The sequence below is a fragment of the Loxodonta africana genome, chromosome 1 (assembly GCF_030014295.1).
Source record: "Loxodonta africana isolate mLoxAfr1 chromosome 1, mLoxAfr1.hap2, whole genome shotgun sequence".
NCBI lineage: Eukaryota > Metazoa > Chordata > Mammalia > Proboscidea > Elephantidae > Loxodonta > Loxodonta africana.
In genome coordinates, this window is record NC_087342.1 from 183656011 (window position 1) to 183678675 (window position 22665).

At 40.5% G+C, this 22665-nt stretch overlaps 1 protein-coding gene across 1 annotated transcript in view; it reads left to right on the forward strand.

Annotated features, from left to right (window-relative positions):
* The window catches only part of SLC35F1 (solute carrier family 35 member F1), a 544808-nt gene that overhangs the window by 488164 nt on the left and 33979 nt on the right, over positions 1-22665 (forward strand). Inside the window, exons 9-10 of the mRNA XM_064294807.1 lie at positions 1338-1390; positions 18320-18474. Of these exons, the coding sequence (XP_064150877.1) occupies positions 1338-1390; positions 18320-18474 (208 nt within the window). The remainder of the gene's footprint in view (positions 1-1337; positions 1391-18319; positions 18475-22665) is intronic.

The following is a 22665-nucleotide window of genomic DNA, read 5'->3' on the forward strand; positions in this document are numbered from 1 at the left end:
TTAGTGTTTCTATTTTCTTTAAGCAGGTGAAGATATAACACAGACATTCACTAAGCATCAAAAAGTCAGAAGCCCCAATTTTGCAATAATTCTGGCATTAAAACAAAGAAGTCATCACTTAATAATACCTCAGAATTTGTTGTGAGAATAATTTTCCATAAGTAAAGACCAGATATTTTAGTTTCAGGTGAAGGGTAAAAGGAGGATAATATAATCTACAGTCAACTTTCACCAAATCTCTTTCTACAAAGCAACTACTTTGTAATTGTATTGGTTCAGTATCTGAAACTATTTATGGAAAATATTCTGGCATCATCTTAAACATGTTTTACAAATAGACTGCTTCCAAGAATCCTCCACCCTGAAATGTGGGTGAAAACTCCATAGCAAACAAGGCAGGGAGATGGAAAGACTTTTCTAAGAAAGATTTATTTTTGGTTCATTTTGAAAGTGAAATGGCATTTTAAAGCTCCTAAATTTAGAGCTTCAGCTTTGTGAAAAGAAAAGAAATTGCCTAGTTCAACTACTCATAACCAACATTTTGTAGATGAGTGGTTCATTTTATGGGTTATGATTCTTGAATCCAAAAAATATACCCAGAGATCTAGCACTCGCTTGCTTCAGTTATAGTCCATTAGAGCTGACTGAGCCTTCAGGGAACTATACCGCTGCCGCCAAAATAATGGAAGTAGCACACGAGAGTTTGTGGCAAATGGGAGACATGGAAGGCACACTAGAACCAAAGTATCGCTCACTTAGTGGGGCCAGCCTCACATCCTAGGCCTCTTCTAGAGCAGTGGTTTCCAAAGTGTGGTTCCTGGACCAGCAGCCCTGGCATCACATGTGAACTTGTCAGAACCACAAATCCATGGGCCCCACCCAGATCTACTAAATCAGAATCACTAAGGATGGGGCTCAGGAAACTGTGTTTTAACAAGCTTGCCGATGACATATTTGAGAACCACTGCTCTAGAGAATGCTCAGTCTGAAAATTGATTAAACCTACAAGCATAGGAATTTCTGAAGCTCACTATTTACATTTTAGAAAGCATCTAAGCGAGAAGAAGCAGTGGATATGGGCAGACTGCATGAGAAGGACAGTGGAAGGTTTGAGCTCCACCAGGCACCGCTGGCACACTTTCACCACGGTTGGCCACACCTAATAAGATCCTTCAGGGATAAACCTCAAGCTGCCTAACTAGACTTGCCTCTGCATGGCCCAAAGTTATTTTTGAAAATTCAATAAGCTGCTTCATTATTTGTATAAAATGTGGTAATTCAGAAAAAAAAAAGGATTATAACCTTGCTCAACAGGTCTACTTTCTTTGAATTTGCAGAGCTATAATGGAGCACAAGGAGCTGTTAAAGGTGCCCTGGGATTGGCAAATAGGTAAGGGGTTTGCTCATCTAAGATGCTATCTTTAATAACCTGAGAAATGTGTTTGAAGAGTGATATGGGTGGGTTGGGACATGAACAATGGAAGGAATTAGAAGGACTGAGGACAAAGGAAAACGAAATTCCCTTGCCATTTAGGAATTCTTGTACTCTGTAGAGACTGGACAGTATGATTCATAATGTTTCCTAATTGAGCTTCTGCCCATTATCATCATCAAGATGCCATTAGAGTAGGCACAGAAGTGAGTTATTAGGTTAAAGACCAACCAGAAAGAAAAAATGCCCTAAGGCAGTGGTGTGATTAAAAAAAAAAAAAAGACTCTGGCCAAGAAACACAAAACTGACATAATCATTAAAAACTGGCACTTTAGCAAAGGTGAAAAAAAATGAACAAAAAAATCATAGAAGGAAATAATGGAAGGGACTGGACAATGGGTTGGAGAGAGATGCTGATGAAGAGTGAGCTACTTGCATCAGGTGGACACTTGAGACTGTGTTAGCATCTCCTGTCTGGAGGGGAGGTGGGAGGGTAGAGAGGGTTAGAAACTGGCAAAACCGTCACGAAAGGAGAGACTGGAAGGAGGGAGCGGGCTGACTCATTAAGGGGAGAGTAAGTGGGAGTATGGAGTGAGGTGTATATAAGCTTATATCTGACAGACTGACTTGATTTGTAAACTTTGACTTAAACCACAATAAAAATTATTTAAAAAAAAAGTGGCACTTTAGCAAAGGTAAAAAAATGAACCAAAAAACCATAAAAGGAAATAATATCATGGGCATTCTGAACCCATAAAAACCTTTCAGAAGGAGCCATTTGCATATAAGAAATGGTTAATTGATCTCTAAACAGACAGTGGAAAATTCCAGATGTGCTTTGAGCTGGTTAATAGTCAATCAGAACATCTCAGATTCTACCTATTTCTAAAATCACTTTCCACTAAAAAAAATTAGGACAGGAACTTAAGATGCAAGGTGATGCTCTAATGATCACATACTAAGCCCTGGAAGGGACTGGCATTTAATGTCCTCGACCCATAAGATATCCCCTCAGTGCCTATACCTCAATGCATGGATTCCAGCACCAAGCACAGAACTTGGCTTACAAGGGTACTTAGGAAATACATATGAGTCCCTGGGTGGCACAGATGCTCTCAGCTGCTAACTTAAAGGTTGATGGTTCAAACCCACCTAGCAGTGCCATGGAAGAAAGGCCTGGCGATTTGCTTCTGTAAAGATCACAGGCAAGAAAACCCTATAGCTCTACTCAATTGACTCAATGGCAACAGCTCTGGTTTTGTTTTGGAAAATATGCACAGAATGAATGCAAAGGGGGTGGAAAGGCAGATGAACTCAGTTTGCTGGTGCAGCTATAACAGAAATATCACAAGTGGGTGACGTTAATGAACAAAAATTTATTTTTTCACGGTTTAGGAGGCTACAAGTCTGAATTCAGGGCTCTAGGGAAAGGCTGTCTTTGTCCGCTCTGGGGGAAAATCCTTGTCTCAGCTTCTCTAGTGTTCTTTTTGGTGTTCCTTGTAGCTCTCTATGTGCCGTCTACTTGTCCTTCATTTGTGCTGACTTTGCTTCTGTGCCTAATCTGCTCTTTTTATATCTGAAAGTGAATAGGTTTAAGACACACTGTACACTGATACTTACATGGCCCCATTAACGTGACAAAGAAGACTCTATTCAGAAATGGGATTACATCCACAGGTTAGAATTTACAACACGTATTTGGGGGGACACAATTCAGCCCATAATAGTTTCCCACACTGAAGCTGGCAGCTTGTGCCGTCTCCAGCTATATGAGCTTTCATGTAACTGACAGTTTCATCAAATTCTACTTCCCTGAGGAAGGACCGAGATGATATAACACCCCCACACCACTGTTCTTCCCCCAGCCACCAAGCATCCAAGGCACATTTGCTGCCAGCATAATTCTCTCTGAAGACACTCTGAGCTACAGAATTATGCATGACTCTCCCTGAGGGTTATCACTAGTGACTTCAAGGGCTGACCAGCCTTATGCCTGTCACAGAAGCCTGCCATTTAATTCCTCTTGTGTTTTGCTGCAGAATGTTATAATTAAATGAACCTCAGTAAAGAGGAGGACAGCTGGGAAAGGAAGGCAGCGGTAGGTTACAGATGCATTTGTCTTTGTGATTCTCGGAGCCAGGAAACAAAATGTTACTGTGCTTGGTAACACTTCACATCAAGTGGTCCGTGAGTGTAAATTAATTTGATATTGATGTAATAGCAATGACCAGAAAGAATTTGTCCTCTAGTTATGTGGATATCACATGCACTTCCACCAGGGTTCTGTTATAATTCAGCATTAGTTAAATGTATCATCAAAAGAGTTTTATTTCAAGCTCTCGTATTGCCATTAAAATGTCAATCTTCTGGAGCACATTATAGAGCCATCCCTTTAATTTCCAATTGGAAATGAGGCCAAAATAGCCTAAAATATTCGTCCTTTTCTTTCTGAAGCATTTATACGGTTAGGTTTGAGATATTTTTACACCAAGGTTGCCTTTGCCACCAGTACCTCATCCTGACCTACTACAAGGCTCTAATGTTTAGCTCAGTTCTAGGCTCATAGTATTCAGTAAATAAATGTTTATTAAATGAATGAAAGATGAATGGATGACAAGGAAAGAGGATGTGTCCTGTCCTGTTCTCTCTCATCTCATAAACTGTAGACCAAAGGGAAGCATGAGGACAATGACAGGAAGCTTCATGCTTGATGTGTCACTTCCTTCTGGGAAACTGGGAAGTAGCATACCAGCCTCTGTAACTCATGGACCAAAGAGGGAGGAGACACCAAGAAGGGTCAGCATCTCCTCAAACCATCCCCACACTCTTAGAAAGTTCACCCCAGAGTACTGGGCTCTGATCACCATGTCCTGATGGAGAGCTCACAATGGTGTTAGTTAGGAGACCAAGTCCAAGACTGACTTCATCTCCATCATCTGTCAGTGGGTTTCTCTCCCTTCCCCCTTTCTGGGCTAAAAAAGATTTTTTTCATTGGGGGTAAGTGGGATAATGTTTTTTATATTTTTGGACTTGGAAAGCATTTTTTTGTTTTTTAACAGGTTGGTTTTCTCTTACATTGGAGTATTGCAAGATAAACAGTATTAAAAGCAGGAAGATAACAGTTATTGTTGTTTGATTTTATTTCTTTGTAATTACCTCATCAGTAAACTGAAGTAAAACGTTGTTGTTGTTGTTGTTAGGTGCTATCGAATTGGTTCTGACTCATAGTGACCATATGTGCAACAGAACAAAACACTGCCCGGTTCTGGACCATCCTCACAATCGTTGTAACGCTTGAGCCCACTGTTGCATCCACTGTGTCAATCCATCTTGTTGAGGATTGTCTTCTTTTTCACTGACCCTCTACTTTACCAAGCATGATGTCCTTCTCCAGGGACTGATCCCTCCTGACAACATGTCCAAAGTATGTAAAATGTATACAAGTTAAAATGTTCTCCCAGGGAGTAGGCGTGCTATAGTCCCAGTCAGAAAGCTAATAAATAACTTAAACCCATTGCCATCAAGTCAATTCCGACTCATAGCATTCCCTTTATTCCATTTGACATATTGAGTTAAAGCATTCATAAACACATTTAAGCTGATGAGAAAGTCAAATACCCATAGGAAAGAAAAGATGTGCCTGTGGGACAGCTAACCCAGGTTTGTGGTTTGTAGTGGTTTCTTCAGTTTTCATGTGATGGTTGATCACTTGCTTTGGTGGTGGGTTTTTTTTTTTTTTTTTTCCTGGAGGCTATAACTAGAGATTTGGCCTTTCCCTGAAAATAGACTAATGGGACCACGGAGCAATAAAGACCTTAAACTTAATTAAGAATACATTCTCTCTCTTTACCAATATCAAATATGAGGCCTGGGGAGTTGAAGCAACTATAAAATCAAAACCCTTTGCTGTCGAGTTGACTACGACTCATAGTGACCATATAGGACAGAGTAGAATTGCCCCATCGGGTTTCCAAGGAGCAGCTGGTGAATTTGAACTACCAACCTTTTGGCTAGCAGCCGAGTTCTTAACCACTGTGCCCAGGGCTCCATTGAGGCAACCATATACATATATATATATATATATATCATATCATGTCATATCATATCATGTCTGTCTATCTATAACCAAAAAAAACTAACCCATTGTCGTTGAGTCAATTCCTACTAATAGCAACCCTATAGGACAGAGTAGAACTGCCCCATAGAGTTTCCAAGGAGCACCTAGTGGATTCAAGCTGATATATATATTCTATTCTCTCCTATGCGGTCGCTCTGAGTCAGAATCAACTCAGCGGCAGTGGGTTTGGTTTTGGGGGTTTTTTGGGTTTTTTTGGTTTTGTATATGTTATAGATAAATAGGAAAACCCTGGTGGTGTAGTGGTTAAGCACTGTGGCTAGGCATTTGGCTGCTAACCAAAAAAGTTCAGCAGTTTGAACCCACCAGGTGCTTCTTGGAAACCCTATGGGGCAGTTCTACTCTGTCCTATAGGGTTGCCATGAGTCGGAATCAACTCAACAGCAACGGGTTTGGGTTTTATATATATGTATACATACATACATACATACATACATACATACATATATACATATATATATATGGGGGAACTCATTAGATTTAGATAGGATGCTCCTTGAAGTCCTTATTTCTCTTCATAATAATTAAAGGATATAGATTCGTGGTTATGAGCTCAGGATTTGAAGGCAGACAGCCTGTGTGACCTGAAAGCAAGTCACTCAACCTCTATATGCATTTTTTTTTTTTTTTTGTCTTTTGCATATTTACTCACAGGTCCATTTCCTACTCTTACCCTGTTCTGGTGTGCATTGCAGAGACTGACTCATGCAAATTACACTTCCCAGGCTTCCTTTCAACTGGTATCCTACTTGGTTTGGCCAATGGGAGAGAGTAGAGGGAGATTAGAAGGCAGGAAGAAGAGAGAAATCAGGGTAGGCAGGAAGAAGAGAGAAATCACGGTATTTCTCCCTGCCTCCTGTTTTGGGTCTAGGTTTCTGGAAATGGCTGAGCCTCTTCTATGGTTCTACCTCTGCTGAGCTTCCCCAGCTTCTGGCTTCTGGTAACATGGCCTCCTCTCTGTAGCTCTATAGCTGCTAGAGTATGAGCAATTTACCGCTATTGCTAATTTCTAGGTTGCCTCGCCAATCCTATTTCCCCTTTCACCTACTCAAACACCTTTGTAACTTGTGCCCCATATTAAATTTCTTCTATTGAACCTGGTGTGGATTCTATTTCCTGACTGATACACTCTGTATGTCTATTTACTTACCTGTGTAAAGAGGATAATAATAGTAATGACATTATACTGTTGTGGAGATTAGTTAACGTGTATAAAGTGACTAACACACAGTAAGCACTCAGTCAATTTTAGCTGATAGTATTATGTCAAATATCTTCAGCTTAAATCTCTTCAGTGAAAAATGTTATACACATACTACATCTATAAATGCAGTTACTGCAGCTGTTAGAGGAGCCCTGGTGGCACAATAGTTAAGCACTTGGCTGCTAATTAAAAGGTCAGCGTTTCAAACCCACCAGCCGCTTCTCGAGTTAAAGATGTGGCAGTCTGCTCCCATGAAGGTAGGAGCCTTGGAAACCCTATGGGGCAGTTATGCTCTGTCCTATAGGGTTGCTATGAGTTAGAATCTACTTGACGGCAACGGGTAACTGCAGCTGTTATGTAGTTGTCAGTCAAAAAATAATTCAGGTCCGGGCGGAGCCAAGATGGCGGACTAGGCAGGTGCTACCTCGGATCCCTCTTACAACAAAGACACGGAAAAACAAGTGAATCGATCACATACACAACAATCTACGAACCCTGAACAACAAACACAGATTTAGAGATGGAGAACGAACTAATACGGGGAAGCAGCAATTGTTTCCAGAGCCTGGAGCCAGCGTACCAGTCAGGTACGGCACAAGCACAGAGAGCTGCTCCACCCCCCAGAACTAACCCCGGGAGGGGGACCAGCCGGTTCCACGGGCGGTGTGGGACGCAGCTGGTAGGAGAAGTCCCTGGGAGGCAGTGACTGGTCTTGGAGCAGAAAGAGCAGCGTCCGAGCCGGGGAACCGTCCTGCACGGATTTGGACTGGACGCAGGTACGGCATAAACACGGAGAGTTGCTCCACCCCCCTGAACTAACCCCGGGAAGGGGTCCAGCCGGGTCGCGCGGGCGGCGTGGGACGCAGCCGGTAGGAGAAGTCCCCGGGAGGCAGCGACTGGTATTGGAGCGGGGAGAACAGCGTCCCAGCCGGGACACTCGGTCACGGCACAAGCACGGGGAGCTGCTCCACCCATCTGAACTAACCCCGGGAGGAGGCCCAACTGGTTCTCGGGGCGGCACGGCCACGTGGCTGGAGGGACGAGAAGTCCCCGGGAGGCAGCGACTGATTTTGGAGTCGAGAGTGCACCGTCCCAGTAGGGGAGCCTTGACGCTGGGCGTGGGGCTGGAAGCGGAGGATCTGACCGTGACTCCAGCGGGCCAGACCCCCCAGGGGCAATCTCCACACAGCCAGCACACATAGGCGACGAGCCCGCGGGAATCTCAGATATAATAGTCATTACAAGCAAGACAACCAACTCTGGCTATATTCTGAGGTGCTACTCTCCTATCTCTCTGTTCCCTCCCCCACCCTCCCCAGGCGGCTTCATTAACATCTGAATAGCCTGAGCCAGAGGGAGAACTCTGATAGGGATCTGACTGCATTTTTTTTTTAGCGGATTTTCTGGAAAAACTAGTTTCCCAGTGATGGCTCGGAGACAACAATCCATATCAAACCACTTAAAGAAGCAGACTATGACAGCTTCTCCAACCCCCCAAACAAAAGAATCAAAATCTTTCCCAAATGAAGATACAATCTTGGAATTATCAGATACAGAATATAAAAAACTAATTTACAGAATGCTTAATGATATCACAAATGAAATTAGGATAACTGCAGAAAAAGCCAAGGAACACACTGATAAAACTGTTGAAGAACTCAAAAAGATTATTCAAGAACATACTGGAAAAATTAATAAGTTGCAAGAATCCATAGAGAGACAACATGTAGAAATCCAAAAGATTAACAATAAAAATAACAGAATTAGACAACGCACTAGGAAGTCAGAGGAGCAGACTCGAGCAATTAGAATGCAGACTGGGACATCTGGAGGACCAGGGAATCAACACCAACATAGCTGAAAAAAAATCAGATAAAAGAATTTAAAAAAATGAAGAAACCCTAAGAATTATGTGGGACTCTATCAAGAAGGATAACCTGCGGGTGATTGAAGTCCCAGAACAGGGAGGGGAGACAGAAAACACAGAGAAAATAGTTGAAGAACTCCTGACAGAAAATTTCCCTGACATCATGAAAGACAAAAGGATAGCTATCCAAGATGCTCATCGAACCCCATTTAAGATTGATCCAAAAAGAAAAACACCAAGACATATTATCATCAAACTCACCAAAACCAAGATAAACAGAAAATTTTAAAAGCAGCCAGGGAGAAAAGAAAGGTTTCCTTCAAGGGAGAATCAATAAGAATATGTTCTGACTACTCAGCAGAAACCATGCAGGCAAGAAGGGAATGGAACGACATATACAGAACACTGAAGGAGAAAAACTGCCAGCCAAGGATCATATATCCAGCAAAACTCTCTCTGAAATATGAAGGCAAAATTAAGATATTTACAGACAAACACAAGTTTAGAGAATTTGCAAAAACCAAACCAAAGCTACAAGAAATACTAAAGGATATTGTTTGGTCAGAGAACCAATAATATCAGATATCAGCACAACACAAGGTCACAAAACAGAAAGTCCTGATATCAACTCAAATAGGGAAATCACAAAAACAAACAAATTAAGTTTAATTAAAAAAAAATAAATAAATACACATAACAGGGAATCATGGAAGTCAATAGGTAAAAGATCACAATAATCAAAAAGAGGGACTAAATACAGGAGGCATTGAACTGCCATATGGAGAGTGATACAAGGCGATATAGAACAATACAAGTTAGGTTTTTACTTAGAAAAATAGGGGTAAATAATAAGGTAACCACAAAAAGGTATAACAACTCTATAACTCAAGATAAAAACCAAGAAAAACGTAACGACTCAACTAACATAAAGTCAAGCACTATGAAAATGAGGATCTCACAATTTACTAAGAAAAACGCCTCAGCACAAAAAAGTATGCGCAAAAATGAAATTGTCAACAACACACATAAAAAGGCATCAAAATGACAGCACTAAAAACTTATTTATCTATAATTACTCTGAATGTAAATGGACTAAATGCACCGATAAAGAGACAGAGAGTCACAGACTGGATAAAGAAACACGATCCATCTATATGCTGCCTACAAGAGACACACCTTAGACTTAGAGACACAAACAAACTAAAACTCAAAGGATGGAAAAAAGTATATCAAGCAAACAATAAGCAAAAAAGAAGAGGAGTAGCAATATTAATTTCTGATAAAATAGACTTTAGACTTAAATCCACCACAAAGGATAAAGAAGGACACTATATAATGATAAAAGGGACAATTGATCAGGAAGACATAACCATATTAAATATTTATGCACCCAGTGACAGGGCTGCAAGATACATAAATCAAATTTTAACAGAATTGAAAAGCGAGATAGATACCTCCACAATTATAGTAGGAGACTTCAACACACCACTTTTGGAGAAGGACAGGACATCCAGTAAGAAGCTCAACAGAGACACGGAAGATCTAATTACAACAATCAACCAACTTGACCTCATTGACTTATACAGAACTCTCCACCCAACTGCTGCCAAATATACTTTTTTTTCTAGCGCACATGGAACATTCTCTAGAATAGACCACATATTAGGTCATAAAACAAACCTTTGCAGAGTCCAAAACATCGAAATATTGCAAAGCATCTTCTCAGACCACAAGGCAATAAAACTAGAGATCAATAACAGAAAAACTAGGGAAAAGAAATCAAATACTTGGAAACTGAACAATACCCTCCTGAAAAAAAACTGGGTTATAGAAGACATCAAGGAGGGAATAAGGAAATTCATAGAAAGCAACGAGAATGAAAATACTTCCTATCAAAACCTCTGGGACACAGCAAAAGCAGTGCTCAGAGGCCAATATATATCAATAAATGCACACATACAAAAAGAAGAAAGAGCCAAAATCAGAGAACTGTCCCTACAACTTGAACAAATAGAAAGTGAGCAGCAAAAGAATCCATCAGGCACCAGAAGGAAACAAATAATAAAAATTAGAGCTGAACTAAATGAATTAGAGAACAGAAAAACAATTGAAAGAATTAAGAAAGCCAAAAGCTGGTTCTTTGAAAAAATTAACAAAATTGATAAACCATTGGCTAGACTGACTAAAGAAATACAGGAAAGGAAACAAATAACCCGAATAAGAAATGAGAAGGACCACATCACAAGAGAACAAAATGAAATTAAAAGAATCATTTCAGATTATTATGAAAAATTGTACTCTAACAAATTTGAAAACCTAGAAGAAATGGATGAATTCCTGGAAAAACACTACCTACCTAAACTAACACATTCAGAAGTAGAACAACTAAATAGACCCATAACAAAAAAAGAGATTGAAACGGTAATCAAAAAACTCCCAACAAAAAAAAGCCCTGGCCCGGACGGCTTCACTGCAGAGTTCTACCAAACTTTCAGAGAAGAGTTAACACCACTACTACTAAAGGTATTCCAAAGCATAGAAAATGACGGAATACTACCCAACTCATTCTATGAAGCCACCATCTCCCTGATACCAAAACCAGGTAAAGACATTACAAAAAAAGAAAATTATAGACCTATATCCCTCATGAACATTGATGCAAAAATCCTCAACAAAATTCTAGCCGATAGAATCCAACAACACATCAAAAAAATAATTCACCCTGATCAAGTGGGATTTATACCAGGTATGCAAGGCTGGTTTAATATCAGAAAAACCATTAATGTAATCCATCACATAAATAAAACAAAAGACAAAAACCACATGATCTTATCAATTGATGTAGAAAAGGCATTTGACAAAGTCCAACACCCATTCATGATAAAAACTCTTACCAAAATAGGAATTGAAGGAAAATTCCTCAACATAATAAAGGGCTTTTTTTTTTTTTTTATGCAAAGCCAACAGCCAATATCACTCTAAATGGAGAGAACCTGAAAGCATTTCCCTTGAGAACAGGAACCAGACAAGGATGCCCTTTATCACCGCTCTTATTCAACATTGTGCTAGAAGTCCTAGCCAGGGCAATTAGGCTAGACAAAGAAATAAAACGTATCCGGATTGGCAAGGAAGAAGTAAAGTTATCACTATTTGCAGATGACATGATTATATACACAGAAAACCCTAAGGAATCCTCCAGAAAACTACTGAAACTAATAGAAGAGTTTGGCAGAGTCTCAGGTTATAAAATAAACATACAAAAATCACTTGGATTCCTCTACATCAACAAAAAGAACACCGAAGAGGAAATAACCAAATCAATACCATTCACAGTAGCCCCCAAGAAGATAAGATACTTAGGAATAAATCTTACCAAGGATGTAAAAGACCTATACAAAGAAAACTACAAAGCTCTACTACAAGAAATTCAAAAGGACGTACTTAAGTGGAAAAACATACCCTGCTCATGGATAGGAAGACTTAACATAGTAAAAATGTCCATTCTACCAAATGCCATCTATACATTTAACGCACTTCCAATCCAAATTCCAATGTCGTATTTTAAGGGGATAGAGAAACAAATCACCAATTTCATATGGAAGGGAAAGAAGCCCCGGATAAGCAAAGCACTACTGAAAAAGAAGAAGAAAGTGGGAGGCCTCACCTTACCTGACTTCAGAACCTACTATACAGCCACAGTAGTCAAAACAGCCTGGTACTGGTACAACAACAGGCACATAGACCAATGGAACAGAATTGAGAACCCAGACATAGATCCATCCACGTATGAGCAGCTGATATTTGACAAAGGACCAGTGTCAATTAATTGGGGAAAAGATAGCCTTTTTAACAAATGGTGCTGGCATAACTGGATATCCATTTGCAAAAAAATGAAACAGGACCCATACCTCACACCATGCACAAAAACTAACTCCAAGTGGATCAAAGACCTAAACATAAAGACTAAAACGATAAAGATCATGGAAGAAAAAATTGGGACAACCCTAGGAGCCCTAATACAAGGTATAAACAGAATACAAAACATTACCAAAAATGATGAAGAGAAACCCGATAACTGGGAGCTCCTAAAAATCAAACACCTATGCTCATCTAAAGACTTCTCCAAAAGAGTAAAAAGACCACCTACAGACTGGGAACGAATTTTCAGCTATGACATCTCCGACCAGCGCCTGATCTCTAAAATTTACATGATTCTGTCAAAACTCAACCACAAAAAGACAAACAACCCAATCAAGAAGTGGGCAAAGGATATGAACACACATTTCACTAAAGAAGATATTCAGGCAGCCAACAGATACATGAGAAAATGCTCTCGATCATTAGCCATTAGAGAAATACAAATTAAAACTACGATGAGATTCCATCTCACACCAGCAAGGCTGGCATTAATCCAAAAAACACAAAATAATAAATGTTGGAGAGGCTGCGGAGAGATTGGAACTCTCATACACTGCTGGTGGGAATGTAAAATGGTACAACCACTTTGGAAATCCATCTGGCGTTATCTTAAACAGTTAGAAATAGAACTACCATACAACCCAGAAATCCCACTCCTAGGAATATACCCTAGAGATACAAGAGCCTTCATACAAACAGATATATGCACACCCATGTTTATTGCAGCTCTGTTTACAATAGCAAAAAGTTGGAAGCAACCAAGGTGTCCATCAACGGATGAATGGGTAAATAAATTGTGGTATATTCACACAATGGAATACTACGCATCGATAAAGAACAGTGACGAATCTCTGAAACATTTCATAACATGGAGGAACCTGGAAGGCATTATGCTGAGCGAAATTAGTCAGAGGCAAAAGGACAAATATTGTATAAGACCACTATTATAAGATCTTGAGAAATAGTAAACCTGAGAAGAACACATACTTTTGTGGTTACGAGGGGGGGAGGGAGGGAGGGTGGGAGAGGGTTTTTTATTGATTAATCAGTAGATAAGAACAGCTTTAGGTGAAGGGAAAGACAACACTCAATACATGGAAGGTCAGCTCAATTGGACTGGATCAAAAGCAAAGAAGTTTCCGGGATAAAATGAATGCTTCAAAGGTCAGCGGAGCAAGTGCGGGGGTCTGGGGAACATGGTTTGCGGGGACTTCTAAGTCAATTGGCAAAATAATTCTATTATGAAATCATTCTGCATCCCACTTTGAAATGTGGCGTCTGGGGTCTTAAATGCTAACAAGCTGCCATCTAAGATGCAGCAATTGGTCTCGACCCACCTGGAGCAAAGGAAAATGAAGAACACCAAGGCCACACGACAACTAAGAGCCCAAGAGACAGAAAGGGCCACATGAACCAGAGACCTACAACATCCTGAGACCAGAAGAACTAGTTGGTGCCCGGCCACAATCGATGACTGCCCTGACAGGGAGCACAGCAGAGGACCCCTGAGGGAGCAGGAGATCAGTGGGATACAGACCCCAAATTCTCATAAAAAGACCAAACTTAATGGTCTGACTGAGACTGGAGGAATCCCGGCGGCCATGGTCCCCAGACCTTCAGTTGACAAAGGACAGAAACCATCCCCGAAGACAACTCATCAGAAATGAAAGGGACTGGTTAGCGGGTGGGAGAGAGACGCTGATGAAGAGTGAGCTAATGATATCAGGTGGACACTCGAGATTGTGTTGGCAACTCTTGTCTGGAGGGGGGATGGGAGGATAGGGAGAGAGGGAAGCCGGCAAAATTGTCAAGAAAGGAGAGACTGAAAGGGCTGACTCAAGAGGGGGAGAGCAAGTGGGAGTAGGGAGTGAGATGTATGTAAACTTATATGTGACAGACTGATTGGATTGTAAACGTTCACTTGAAGCTTAATAAAAGTTATTAAAAAAAAATAATAATAATTCAGTTCATTTGTTTGGTCATGTTGTTCAATTGTTTCAAAACCATACAAGGACAACAAGATGGTCGTTTAGATGCATTGCTAAACTCCATTAACTAGCTAATGCCCAGCTAAGAACAGCAAACTGCAGCAATACCTTCATTTCTACTCTGAATTTAATCATGTGTTCATTTGGCTGACTCCGCTGTGCTCACAGAACAAGCTATTAACGCACTAAAATATTGGTTAACCTGGCAGAGTGATTAACTGTGATGGTGCATATGTTCCCACCCCCATCCCTCTAAATCTAATTTCTGAAGTTTTAAACAATATGCTTAGAATGTTTAAGCTTGATGCATCCTAAGGTAGCTTGATTAGTAGAGTGAAAGGTCTGTTGCACACCTGTTTTCCTACTCTATTTGGCTCACCAATCATGCTTGTGAAGTTACACCTCTTCTCTGAGTCCCCAGGTTATATGTCCAGCTCCCTACTGGACATGTCCTCTTGATGATACTTAGGCATCTGTCATGGACTGAATTATGTCCTCCAAAAAATGTGTGTATCAATTTAGCTGGGCCATGATTTCCAGTATTGTGTGGTTGTCCTCCATTTTGTGATTGTAATTTTATGTTAAAGAGGATTAGGGTGGGATTGTTACACCCTTACCAAGGTCACGTTCCCAATCCGATGTAAAGTTTCCCTTGGGTGTGGCCTACACTACCTTTTATCTCTAAAGAGATAAAAAAAGAAAGGGAAGCAAGCAGAGAGTTGGAGACCTCATACCACCAAGAAAGCAGCACCAGGAGCAGAGCACATCCTTTGGACCTGGGGTCCCTGTGCCTAAGAAACTCCTTTACCAGGGGAAGATTGATGACAAGAAATCTTCCTCCAGAGCCAACAGAGAAAGCTGTCCCCTGGAGAAGACACCCTGTATTTGGACCTGTAACCTACTAGACTGTGAAAGAATAAGTTTCTCTGTTATAGCAGCACTAGATGACTAAGACAGCATCTAAAATTTAGTATGTTCAACTTGGAGCTTTTTTATTTCTCTTGAATACTGGTCCTCCATCTCAGTTAATGGTGGGACACTTCACCCAGTTCCTGAGATAGCCAGAACTCATGGATATCCTTGATGCCTTCCTTTCCCTCCCTGTCTACATCCGGTCCATCACCAGGGCTTATCGAGTCTGCACAGACCTGGCCACTTTTCTTCTCCATTGCCATTCCGAACAAAACTGCTAGCATCTCCCATGTGCCTACACTTCTAACTGATCTCCACCTCTTATGCGGTCCCCCTTTCTTCCTCACAGAGTAGTAGTTAAAGTTACCCTTTAAAAATGTCAATTGGATTGTTAGCCACCTGCTACAAAACCCTCAATGCTTCCTATTGCAACTAGAATAAAATAGAAATTTCTTTCCAGGACCTACAAGATCCTGCATAATCCAGCCTCCACTAATTTCCAACCTCATCTCTTGTTTCTGCCCGTTCTGTTCTGTCTTCTCAGTCACTCCAGCCTCTGGCGGTTTCTGGAACACATCAGGCTCTGTTCCTTCCCAGAGTCTTCTCATTTGCTAATTCCTGTGCCTAAAATGGAGCCCTGGAGGCACAGTGGTTAAGAGCTCAGGCTGCTAACCAAAAGGCTGGCAGTTCGAATCCACCAGGTGATCCTTGGAAACCTTGTGAGGCAGTTCTACTCTGTCCTATAGGGTCTCTTTGAATCAGAATCAATTCAATGGCAATGGGTTTTTTGTTTGTTTGTTTTGTTTTGTTTTATGCTGTAAGTATTCTTTTGCTTGTTCCTCCCTTTTAGTCCTTCAGCATTTAAGGTAAATGTCACCTCCACAAAGAAACCTTACCTAACCACCCTTCCTAAAGCAAAGCCCCCAGTCATTATCTATCAAAGAAACTCCTTTCTCTTCTTCATAGCACTAATACCAATCTGCTGTCATTTAACTCTAAGCTTTTGTCTCTTTTCCTTTGTATTCCTAGTCAATACTAGAGTACCTGGGACATAATAGGTACTCAGTGAATGAACGATTGAATAAACAAGCATATATAAAACGTTAGAGCCCACATATGAGAGTCATGGTGTTCTAGGTAAGGCGATAGAATCATAGGATTCTGGAACTTTCTAGCCCATTCATGGTATAATCCAAATCAGTGATGCCTTCATAGAAAAGGTTCTGGTGCCTGGACTGAGTTCTGATTGAGTCTGATTATTATTAGTGGGTTAATTTAAGGATAAATTTTGTCCCTATTTTGTTAATTCCAGATTCCATAAAGGAACCAGTTAATTTTTATGTCTTTTCATGTATTAATCCTAGATTTTTAGTATTGCATTTTTTGTTACTTAATTATAAAGAAAATGAAACCCCAAAACAGGAAAGTTGACCGTTTTTAAGGAATTACAACTTTTGACGGAGAATCAAAAAGCAGTGTGATATTGCTATAATAGAATATCCATATGAGGACTTCTGCATGACTACAACTGAGAAAGTCGTTTTTCCATTTTCCTCTTGGGGCATTTCCACCACACTAGAGGGGGCTGTTGCACTGAGTTTTTTATTTAATGTTCAAAATAATTTTTTTTTTTATAGATCTGATGTGGCTTTCCTTAAGTTAGGATCAGAAACTCATAGAGTGATGATTTGTACCCGTGAATACTTTTTATATGGGCAAATCCAGTTTCTCTTTAGAGGAGTCACTGGTCTTCAGAGTCAGAGGAACTGGCTGTTATTCCAGGTACCTATCAAATCCTCCAAAATTCATAGAATTCAGAGGAAACACACACCAGACCCACTTAACGAAGTATTCCTTTGAAAGGTTGCTTTTATTACATTTAATGTCCAAATATCCACTGAATTGTATTACTTACACTTACTCTATGCTGTTTTCTTTCAAGGTAGAGAAGTGAGTATTGTTTTTCTACATCTGTGTTGTATCAACACCTGGGAAAAGACGAGTGGAACTTGATAGCTCTAATTTCTGCTTAGGAGCCTACAAAATTGAATGCTTATGAAATTAATATTTAAAATTGTGTATCTAGGCATAATTGTATAGAGAGAGATAGAAATTTAGAGTGTGGGAGACTGGCCATACAGCATTTTAAAGGATTTTTTTTTTTTAATCTTTTACTTTTGCAAAGCCCAACAATTCTTTGATGGTCTGCAACACATTTACCTATTTATTTATAAAACTGCAGATCCCACATACGAGCGTCCATGATGTGCTAGATAAGGTGATGGAAGGGTAGGGCACTGGTGAGCAGGATTCGCAGATCATCTCATGCTTAGGGCAATGAAGTGGTCTTCCCAAGGTCACACAGTTAGGATTCCCGTTCAGCATTCTGCCTCCCAACCCAGATCTCTTTTCTACAGAAACTCTTCAATTTTAAGAACTAGGTAATCATTCATCATTGTGAACAATCTATGATACCAAGCAATTTTGTTCTGGTTTTGCAAATAGTAAAGTAAGAGATAAAAAAAAAAATTAAAAATACTTGGATATCAAAAGTACAATTGGGACTAGAATTCAGGAACCTCCACCCAGTGTTCGGGCTATATAGCCACTAAGAGGCACTCCTTCCTAGAAGAAGCAAGTATCAGATGTGTAAGGAGAAGCAGAAAGTTCATTTTCCACAAATAGATTTCTTTTTACATTTTAGCTATGTATTACCCAATAATAAACATCGACTAATATGGTAAAAGAAAAACTACCTTTTGTAAATGATAAATGGTGTGCTTTCTTCCCCTTCTTTTGCCTACTATGGATACTAAAATGCCCTGACATGGTCCTCTCTTTCCTTTTCCCCTGTCTCCACCAGGACTGCTCTATGTTGGCTTTAGTGCCTGTATGTTTGGTCTGTACAGCTTTATGCCAGTGGTCATAAAGAAAACCAGTGCCACTTCCGTCAACCTCTCTCTGCTCACAGCAGATTTGTACAGCCTATTCTGTGGATTGTTTCTCTTTCACTACAAGGTAAGTTGAGTCAACACTCCTTTGATACTTGTCAGGGAATAATGTGGTGCTTATAGGTAGGAATGTCCTGATGTGGAATACCCTGGTTTTGTGTAGGGAAACACAAATTCTGCTGTGCTAACCCCATGTTTTAGGGATTCACATTTCATTCATAAGAACAAGGTAACAATTTATCACAAGAGACCAGTAACTATAAACATTTGGTAGTGAAAGATAAGAAACAACCATAGAAGAAAAAAGGCTTTTGAGTTTTGGAAGACAGTTTTTTAGACACCATTCAGTCCAGAAGCTACTCTTTTTCCACCCTGAAGTAGGAAGACTTATAAAACTCCTAAACTACAGCCACAAAATGGATTCTGCCAGAAGCGTTGGCAGAGTATGGCCTCCCTGGAGAAACGAAAGAGTGCCTGCAGTTTCTGCTTTGCAGATATTTTTATAGCAAATATGAATGGGAAATGCTAATGCATTAGGAATAGTTTCTTTACTAAAAGATTGAGGTTTGGATAAAGGAATGAAAAGAGATATTGTGAAGTATTTGCAGTTAATACAGCAGCCCAGGAAGAAAGGAAGAACCTATCCAGTCCAAAGATGGACTTACCTAAGGCAGGCATTGACTATGGAACGCTGAAGTCAGATGTTATTCTTCTTAACCCAGTAGTCTCTGCAGCCATTAATGATCAGTTAGAACTGGTGTGTAAGAAGCAACCCATCTGCCATTCCTTAACTAATGGTCTAAGATAAGGGCCAGTGTAGACTATGGCCCAGTGTGGAACAGGGTCAATATGGCATATCTAAGCAGATGAAACCAAACTTGTTGTTAGCTGCCATCGAGTCAGCTCAGACTCGTGGCAACCCCATGTACAACAGAATGAAACATCGCCCGGTCCTGCAACATTTTCGTGATCATTGGTATGTTTGAGTTCATTGTTGAGTACCTTCCAAGATGGAGGGCTCATCTTCTAGCACTACCTCAGACAATATTCTGTTATGATCCGTAGGGTTTTCACTGGCTAATTTTTGGAAGTAGATCACCAGGCTTTTCTTTCCAGTCTGTCTTAGACTAGAAGCTTTACTGAAGCCTAGCCAACATTTGTGACCCTGATGATATTTTAAACACCCGTGGCATAGCTTCCAGCATCATAGCAACATGCAAGCCACCACAGTATGACAAACTGACAGACAGGTGGTGAGAGACCAAAGTAGGACAGGCAAAAGAAGAAGAAGAAAAAAGACACTATAGCTATTTCTAGCCAAATGCTTCACCGGTGGTGTTATATTTAACATTACAATCACACTGCTGTGTCTGGCTGATAGGGCATGCTTGGTCAGCAGGGCATCTTCAACTATGTGAAACTGAGGTTGGAGATTCCCAGAGAAATGCTGAACTGGAGGAAGTATACACTGGAGATGTTCAGAGGCAAAGCACCTGAAATGAATAATTTAAACTATAGCTGAGAAAAGCCAAAGTAATAGCCCAGAAACAGACCAGGAAGGGTAGACAAGAATGGGAAAGAAATCGGCAAACAAGGTTAGTAGCTAGAGGACCAGAAGCAGACCTGGGAGCCTGGAGAGGTTGAGAAGGTGGCCCTGGCTGGATAAAATGCTCCAGTTCCTACTTTATTTTGCCAGGTGTGGTAGCAAAAATGACAGCTTAAAGAAACTGTTCAGGCATAGATGATGTTTATATAATGTTTGTAACTTGTCATGTCTGTATAATGCAGTCTGTTTCCTGATCTCACTCTGGCCCTTATCTTTCTGATTTGGAATAAAACTCTTTAAAATAATTGGAGGATCTATTGACCAATCAGCAACCCTGCATAGAGACATATATGCAAAGCCTTGTTAATATTATGGGTAACCCATATTAGGACAGAAGACAAATGCTTTATTTCTCCTTTCTCTTAATTCTCATTGTACTTATAATCGGCAACATACCACTTAGTTCTGAATAAACACCGCCTTGTATTCTCTTTTTTTTTTTTTTGTATTCTCTAGTTTTATGAACAATAGTATTTAATCTCTGCAAAGAAATAAACTTAATTCTCACTCAATTTAAAAAAAAAAAACTTTCCAGGCAATGCTTGAATTTGTAATCAAGTAGCCATTGTTTTAGAAATCCACTCCCTCCCCCACAATTCCCAGTTTGCCTGCCTCTGAAGTTGGCCTTGGATTCCCCAGATGGGAGAGAAAGAGCAGGGAGAAGGGTAGGACTAAATGACCCCAGGTTCCCCACCACAGCCATGGCGAACCATCTTTGAAAACTACTTTTAAAAAAAATATTATTGAAGGTTTTTTTTTATCATTACAAGAGTCAATTATGCTCAATGCAAACATCATGTTAAATTTTATAAAATTCAAAAATGATAATGGGGGCATGTGTGTGTTTTGGGGAAGGTGGAAGAAGAAGCTGGTTGTACCTTTTTGTAAATTTTTTTTTTTTGTGCTTTGGGTGAAAGTTTACAGCTCAAGTTAGTTTTTCATTCACAAATTTACACACCTACTGTTTTGTGACATTGGTTGCATTCCCCACAACGTGAGAAGCTGGTTATACTTTTATCTGTGTTCTTTAGAGAAATGTCTCTTCAGATCTTTTGGCCATTTTTTAACTGGGTTATTTGTCTTTTTATTCTTGAGTTGTAAGAGCTCTTTGCATATTCTTGATACAAGATCTTTATCAGATACATGATTTGCAAATACACATTCTTTCATTCTGTGGGTTGCCTTTTCCCTTTCCGGGTAGTGTACTCTGAAACACAGACGCTTTAAATTTTGACAAAGTTCAATTTATCTATTTGGCTATAGCTTTATAAACATGAATTTAAACAAGTAAATCCCACCACTGCCACCGAGCCTCCAAGTTATCACTGGTTGCTTCCTCCCCTAGCTCCTTTGCAGGGCTGCTAGAGAATGCGTTTAATTGTCTTGCATTGCATGGTCTAAGAGGATGGGTGAAAAGTCACAGCCTAGGGACCAGAAGATTCCATGAAAATGAGGGTTTCTTTAACTGTATGAAGAGTGTCTTGTGGCAGAAGACTAAGGCCAGTAATGCTCAGCTTTGGCTGCACATTGGAATCACCTAAAGAGTTTTGAAAATGCTGATGCCCTGGTCCTCCTCTCGCAGACTCGATGTCAGGGATCTGGGGTGCTGGCAGGGCAGCAGATTTTTTTTTTTTTTTTTTTTTTAATTTTTATTAAGCTTCAAGTGAACATTTACCATTCCAATCAGTCTGTCACATGTAGGTTTACATACATCTTACTCCCTTCTCCCACTTGCTCTCCCCCTATTGAGTCAGCCCTTACAGTCTCTCGTTTCGTGCCAATTTTACCTTCTTCCCTCTCTCTCTATCTTCCCATCCCCCCTCCAGTCAAGAGTTGCCAACACACTCTCCTGTGTCCACCTGATTTAATTAGCTCACTCTTCATCAGTATCTCTCTCCCCCCCACTGACCAGTCCTTTTCATGCCTGATGATTTGTCTTCGGGGATGGTTCCTGTCCTGTGCCATCGGAAGTTCTGGGGAGCATTGTCTCTGGGATTCCTCTAGTCGCAATCATACCATTAGGTGTGGTCTTTTAATGAGAATTTGGGGTCTGCATCCCATTGGTCTCCTGCTCCCTCAGGAGTTGTCTGTTGTGTTCCCTGACAGGGCAGACATCGATTGTGGCCGGGCACCAACTAGTTCTTCTGGTCTCAGGATATTGTAGGTCTCTGGTTCAAGTGGCCCTTTCTGTCTCTTGGGTTCTTAGTTGTCGTATGACCTTGGTGTTCTTCCTTTGCCTTTGTTCCCGATGGGTTGAGACCAATTAATGTATTTTAGATGGCTGCTTGTTGGCATTTAGGACCCCAGGGGGCAGCAGATTTTTAAAGCCTCCACAAGCGATTCTAGTGTGAAGCCAGGATTGAGAGCCAGTGGTTCAGACTTACTTTATATGGCTGCGGGTAGGTGGAACTAGGACCAAAGAGTGGACCAAGGAACTAGGACCAAGGTTATTGCTAAATGTAAAGTGTGATAAGCTGTTAACAGCTAGTCATCTGAAAATGGAATAGACTTACTTGGTAAGTAGGAATTCCCAGTCACTGGAAGAGTTCAAGTAGAAGATGGACAAGAATTTGAGAGGGATCAAGTGGAGGGAACTCACGCTTCAGGACTGGGGGTTGGACCAATGACCTCTGAGATCTCATTTGGTTTTAC